At 45.1% G+C, this 7,432-nt stretch overlaps 1 protein-coding gene across 1 annotated transcript; it reads right to left on the bottom strand.

Moving 5' to 3' along the window:
- Window positions 1-4,325: 4,325 nt before the first annotated feature.
- On the bottom strand, window positions 4,326-5,459 carry LOC138874715 (uncharacterized). The gene is made up of 3 exons (XM_070153493.1): window positions 5,329-5,459; window positions 4,743-4,905; window positions 4,326-4,628 (listed from the first exon to the last, which is right to left on the bottom strand). The coding sequence occupies exons 1-3, from the start codon at window positions 5,457-5,459 to the stop codon at window positions 4,326-4,328; spliced, it is 597 nt and encodes a 198-aa protein (XP_070009594.1).
- Window positions 5,460-7,432: the final 1,973 nt, after the last annotated feature.

Below are 7,432 nucleotides of genomic sequence, written 5' to 3'. Positions count from 1 at the left end.
TCCATTTTCAATAATTAACGCATGAGAGTCCCCCTTTTTGTTTAAATCTGAAAATAATGAAAAAGGGTTGGGGATTTTACCTTCAAGAATGGAGATGAAGACAATTACTTGAAATTCCCCGGCCCGAGTGACTTTGAAAAAATCAAATTGATGGAGACAAGACTTTCTCTCTCAAGAATCCACTCTTCCCTCTCTCTAGTTTTGTTCAGAAAATAGGTTAAAATAAGGGACTGGGGTGTTTTATTGAAAAAGGGGTCGGGTTTAAAATTTAGAAAATTGGAGCACGGGTTAGGTATGCGATCGCACTTTGCGATCGCAGAGTGGAAATGCGGTCCGCAGAATGGACCGTAAAAGTGCTCCCAAAATCTGAACACACTTCCTGGGTATGCGGCAGAAATGCGGTTCGCGTACTCATTCTGCGGTCGCATAATGTACCGCAGAACTGCCCCTCACAAAAATCCCAAGGGAAATATGCGACGACTATGCGGTCCGCATATCGGTTATGCGATCGCATATCAGGTCGCAGATTTAACCTCCAATTCGACCAACACACTAGCTCACTTTGCGACGATTATGCGGTCCGCATACCTGATATGCGACCGCATTCTCGACCGCAAAATCGCATTTTCTGGAAAACAGTATTTCTTGACTTTTTATAGTATAGATTAGTACAAAAGGTCCGAACTACTGGGTCTTTTGTGGACTACTGGGTATAGATTAGCATTTTCTGGACTTTTTTCACGGGGCCTTACATCCTCCCCCACTTAAAATCATTTGTCCTCGAATGAGGATTTTGGAAATCGGTTGGTTTTGAAAACATGAAATGCAAACTTTTTTTTTGAAATATTTTGCCAGAGTTTCCTTTGTAATTAGACTTATCTACCTGTCAGAGAGCCCCCAAAACATTATTTCCAAGCACCATTACGTTATCCCTATTATCCCTACAACTGGTATACAATTCATTACCTCAACACCTGCACATAATTTGGCCACTTCAATGAGTTCTATACAGTCCAACCACTTCAATACACTATACGCATTTCAATTAATCATTACCAATCTACATTACCTTTAATCCCTCACTTATCACATGAGTTCTTACAAAACTTTCACTTACCAAAAAAAAAGGGCTTGCGCATGACTCAATTAATCACAACACATACAGTTCTTGCACAACTTGAGGAGTTACAATAGTAAAGCATTTAGGGAAAAATATGGGGTGTCTTTGCACCAGATTGAACACAACATCAATTTACCTAAAGACAAGAGTTCGCACGATCACTACTAGACTTGTTCAAACAGATGGGGATATTTTTCTTTCATTTCACTTTCCGCTTCCCACGTGGCTTCCTCGACTTGTTGACTTTGCCATAGCACTTTAACTGAAGCAACTTCCTTGTTTCTCAATTTGCAGACTTGACTATCAAGAATAGCGACCGGAATTTCTTCATATGATAACTCTTTATTGACCTCGATAGCCTCGATTGGCACGATGGTGGATGGGTCTCCAACCACTTTCTTTAACATAGACACATGGAACACCGGGTGCACTAATGACATTTCAGGAGGCAATTCCAGTCTATAGGCCACTTGTCCTATCCTTTGAGTGACCCGATATGGCCCGACATATCTAGGACTCAACTTCCCTTTCTTCCCAAATCGCATGACTCCCTTCATAGGAGATACCCTCAAGAACACCCAATCATCTACTTGGAATTCCAATCTTCTTCGACGAATGTCCGCATAAAATTTCTGGCGACTCTGAGCAGCTTTCAGCCTTTCCTGAATGATTTTAACTTTTTCCATAGCCTGGTGCACGAGATCTGGCCCTAACAATTCTGCTTCACCCACTTCGAACCATCCAATCGGAGACCTACATCTCCTCCTGTACAATGCCTCAAATGGGGCCATCTGAATGCTAACATGGAAGCTGTTATTGTAAGCAAATTCTATAAGTGGCAAGTGATCATCCCAATTACCTTTGAAATCCAAGACACAAGCACGTAACATATCTTTAAGCGTCTGAATAGTCCGCTCCGCTTGACCGTCAGTCTGCGGATGGAAAGTCGTGCTGAGATTCACCTGAGTACCCAAACCTTGCTGAAATTTCTTCCAAAAATTAGCTGTGAACTGGGCCCCTCGATCTGAAATAATAGAAATTGGAGTGCCATGAAGCCTTACTATTTCCTTGATATACAGTTGAGCATATTGTTCCGCAGTATTCGTGGACTTGACTGGCAAGAAGTGAGCTGATTTGGTGAGTCGATCCACTATTACCCAAATTGAGTCAAACTTGCGCTGAGTGCGAGGTAATCCTACCACGAAATCCATGTTGATAATCTCCCATTTCCACATTGGTATTTCCACAAGCTGAGTTAACCCACGGGGCCGCTGGTGCTCAGCTTTTACTTGCTGACAATTCGGACATTTAGATACAAAGTCCGCCACACCCCTCTTCATACCGTTCTACCAATAAATTTCCTTGAGATCACGGTACATTTTCGTAGAACCTAGGTGCACAGAATACCTGGAATTATGAGCCTCCGCCATTACCCTCCCACGAAGATTATCAACATCTAGAACACACAGCCTACCTTGACATCATAATACACCATCCTCACCACCGAGTGAAAATGTCGAAGTCTTGTTATTCAAAACTGCCTCTTTCATCTGTGCTAATGCTGGATCAATGAGCTACTTTTCCTTGACTTCCGCTACCAGTGATGATTCGGCTCCATTATGCACCATAACCTTCCCCTCGTCTGAGGTCGAAATACGAACCCCCAGACTGGCCAATTGATAAACCTACCGAGCCAAAGGCCTCTGATCCGCTCCCAAATGAGCCAAACTACACAGGGACTTCTGACTGAGAGCGTTGGCCACCACATTCGCCTTCCCTGGATGGTATAAAATATCCATATCATAATCCTTGATCAATTCTAACCACCGCCGCTGCCTTAAATTCAACTCCTTCTGCTTGAACAAATATTGGAGACTCTTGTGGTCCGAGAACACATCCACATGGACCCCATAAAGATAATGCTGCTATATTTTCAAGGCAAATACAACTACCGCAAGCTCCAAATCATGCGTCGGATAATTCTTCTCGTGATTCTTGAGTTGCCTTGAAGCATATGCTATAACCTTCCCATGTTGCATCAACACACACCTCAAACCGACCCTGGTGGCATCGCAATAAACCACAAATCCTTCTGTGCCTTCCGGCAAGGTCAATATCGACGCCGAGGTCAATCTCGACTTCAATTCCTGAAAACTTTTCTCACAAGCGTAGAACCATTGGAACTTAACTGCTTTCTGCGTCAACCTAGTCAAAGGGGAGGCGAGGGTAGAGAATCCCTCCACAAACCTCTGACAATACCCCGCTAAACTCAAGAAGCTACGGATCTCCGTTGGGGTCGTGGGTCTAGGCCTATCTTTTACTACTGCAATCTTCTGGGGATCCACCTGAATCCCTTCACTGGAAACAACATGGCCTAGAAAGGTAACGGAATCCAACCAAAATTCACATTTTGAAAATTTAGCATACAACTGCTGCTAAAAAGGGTTTACAGAACTGCCCTGAGGTGATCGGCATGATCCTCCCGGCTCCGCGAATAAACAAGGATGTCATTAATGAAAACAATCACAAAGGAGTCTAGAAATGGCTTGAAGACCCGATTCATAAGATCCATGAAAGCTGTCGAGGCATTGGTTAGCCCAAAAGACATGACCAAGAATTCAAAGTGATGAGTTCTGAAAGCGGTCTTAAGAATATCCTGTTCTCTGATCTTCAATTGGTGATACCCGGACCGTAGATCAATTTTGGAAAAGAACCTCGCACCTTGCAATTGGTCGAACAAATCATCTATCTGAGGCAAATGATATTTATTCTTGATGGTGACCTTGTTAAGCTGTCGATAATCAATACACATCCGGAGCGACCCATCCTTCTTTCTGACAAAAAGAACCGGGGCACCCCACGGTGACACACTTGGCCGTATGAACCCCTTTTCTAATAAATCCTTCAGTTGTTCCTTTAACTCCCTCAACTCCGCTGGCGCCATTCTGTATGGTGGAATAGATATCGGTCGCGTATCTGGCAATACATCAATCCCGAAATCAATCTCCCTATTTGGCGGGATCCCTAGAAGCTCGTTCGGAAACACTTCAAGAAACTACTTCACGACTGGCACGGACTCGGGGACAGACACTTTTGAAGTGGTGTCCGCCACCCGGACCAAATGGTAAATACACCCCTTCCTAATCATCTTCAAAGCCTTAAGGTATGAAATAAACCTACCTTTCGGCACCACACCATTTCCCTTCTACTCAATAACCGGCTCATTAGGGAACTCAAGCCTCATGACTCTCGTTCGGCAGTCAAGTTTAGCAAAGTACGAATAAAGCCAGTCCATTCCCATAATCACATCAAAATCCACCATTTCAAGCTCAATAAGATCGGTCGTGGTAGCACGACTACATACCATGACAACGCAATTCCTATTAACTCGCGTGGCTGTAATAGAATCACCAACCGGAGTTGATACAGAGAACGACTCATGAAGCTGTTCGGGTTCTACCCCAAAACTTGAAGCAATGAATGGGGTGACATAAGACAAAGAGGACCCCTGATCAATAAGAGCATAACAATCAATGGCCTAAACAGACAAGATACATGTAGAAACATCTGTGGAGGCCTCTGCACTCTGGAAACCACTCAAGGCGTAAAACCGAATGGATACATCTCTACCACAAGCTCCACCCCTAACTACACCGCGCCCTGCTAGGGCTAGAGGACACACGGATGATGTGGCAGCTGAAGAACCGGATGACTGAGCAAATCTCCCACCCATGCCCTCACTGGGCGCATGGCAGTCCCGCTGGATATGACCTCTCTCCCCGCATCTGTAACACACCGGAATATCCAAATAACAAGTCTCTGAATGGAACCTCCCACACTTGGGGCATGAAGCCCTCCCCTGCTGCAGTGATCTCCCTCCGGGACGACCGGAATGATGGGGTCTCCTACTATCTGAACCTGATCTCAAGTGACTGCCCTGCTGATAACTATGCATCGATGGCGGTACGCTTGCTGAGGACTGGGCATATGACTGGGACGGCCCTGATGGCCCTTTCCCCGGAACTGGTCTCCCTGAGTGACCCGCTGATCGGGCCCTGCTGCTACTCTCCCTTTCTGCCCGTATTTTCAACTTCCTAGCCTCTGTGGCCTGAGCGAACCCCACAATCTTCCCATAATTCATATCTGAGTGTAAGGCCGCTGTAGCAGCCTCATTCACCACCAAAGGACTAAGACCCTGAGCGAATCACCGAACTCGAGCATCCATGGTCGACACTAACTGAGGAGCATACTTGGACAACCTCACAAACTCTATGTAGTACTCCCAAACACTCATACTGCCCTGCTTGAGGACCTCAAACTCTGTGGCATGGTCCGCCATTGTCTCGGCAGGTAAGAAGTGGTCCATGAATGCATCTACAAACTCATCCCATCTAGCTGGAGGTCTTACTCCCCACGGGAATCCTCCCACATCTCTAACCACGAATACGCTGCTCCCCTCAACCTGTATGAAGCCAACTCAACCCCTTCCGTCTCTATAGTCTTCATCACTCGAAGGGTCTTATACATTTCATCAAGGAAATCCTGCGGATCGGCCTCTGGGTCTGTGCCCGTGAACTCTGGAGGGGCCAACCGCAGAAACCGATTGACTCGGGAGCTGGCGGAATCCCCCTGTCTGCTGGGGGGCACAGGGGCATCATGAGATTTCTGGGCCTGAGCGGCCACTAACTGGGTCAACATATGGATGGCTCCTCTAAGGTCCCCATCAGAAACCCCGGAACCGGAAGCTAGAATTGCATCAAGATCAGGAATATCGGCGGGAGGGGTGGTAGCACCCTCTGCCGCAGCTGGAACAGGAATACTTGGATCTGGAATAGATGGGCCAGGCAGATTTCAGACCGGGGAGTCACTCTCACCCACAACATCAGGTACATGATTCACAGCCACACTTGGGGTGGCATTGGCCCCGAGGCCGAGTCTAGCTCTCTTCTTAGGTGCCATTACTGAAAATTTGGAACAGAGCACGAGTTAGATGTAAATACTTCCACTTTTCACTTCACCGCATGATATAGAGTAACAAAGAAGAAGGTAATTTCCTAAACGCCCATGTAGCCTCCAACTTATAGATGTGGTCGACAACACACCGATAAGGAGGACTCTACTAGACACGGCTTCGAGACATCCTAGGACACTTTAAAACCTTAGGCTCTGATACCAAGTTTGTCACGCCCCAAAAACCGAGGGGCGCGACCGACGCTCGACCGGGTAGCCCTCAACCAAGTGAACCTGGGTGCCTTTCCTATTCCACGTGATACCCTGCGTTTCCATCACCCATTAACCAAGTGAAATAGCCATTTATAAATTTAAACACATTCTTACGAGATTTACATAACATACATAGTTACTTAGCGTGGTTTACAAGTTATACTGCCCAAAATACATAAGTACATAATCCACGTTTCCTGTCTACGGAGCCTATAAATACAACTGAAGAATAATACGGAAATGTCGGCAATAAGGCTCCGGCTATACCTTACACAAATACCAAAATAAGACTCCGGGAAGAAAAGCGGCATCAGCCACGCAGGGCCCCGAGAGGAAAGGGGCTCACCAATTCAGCTGACGGGAGGTGAAGGAGTGCTACTGTCGGTGGGCTGAAGTACCTGTTATGGAACCACCTACAATCATAATACGAATGTAGCGCCCTCGACAAAAGGGACGTCAGTACATTTGAATTGTACTAGTATGTATAAACAAACTTTACCCCAAGTAAAATCAAGAAGTACACAAATAACAAACGGTAATAGAATCAACAATCAAATGCATATGAAAGGAACAACTAGAGCCAAACAACTCCACAATCTCTCATTTTCCCTTTTCAACATTATTTCATCACATCAATGGTTTCACAACTTTCACATATTTTTATTTCAATAGTTATTTCGATCACTTTTCCACCCTTATTACCTCGGCCACTCATATTACCTCGGCTACCCTTATAACCACAACCCACACCTTATTACTTCGTGTTACAGCGTGTAACCCGATCCCAACGGACAATCATATTTCACACAACAACAAAAACAATTCACAAAGAGTGTTCATAAACATCAATATCAATTACAACATATACAATAACCCGTACACAATTCAAGTCACAACGATAATTACCCACAACAAGTCACGTATGATATTGCCACAGTTGTTTCAATTGTATCAATTATGATTTCTTTCCATCGTTTGTTCCATAGCTCTCACCACGTAACACATTCATACCCACACGCACTTGTGTTATTGCCATTTTACTCACACCACAATAACGAAAAACTTAACCAACAACGTTCAAGGCACATT

Source organism: Nicotiana sylvestris, chromosome 8 (assembly GCF_000393655.2).
Source record: "Nicotiana sylvestris chromosome 8, ASM39365v2, whole genome shotgun sequence".
In the NCBI taxonomy this organism is placed as follows: domain Eukaryota; kingdom Viridiplantae; phylum Streptophyta; class Magnoliopsida; order Solanales; family Solanaceae; genus Nicotiana; species Nicotiana sylvestris.
The sequence above is the reverse complement of the archived record's forward strand: the minus strand, read 5'-3'. Positions and strand labels throughout refer to the sequence as shown.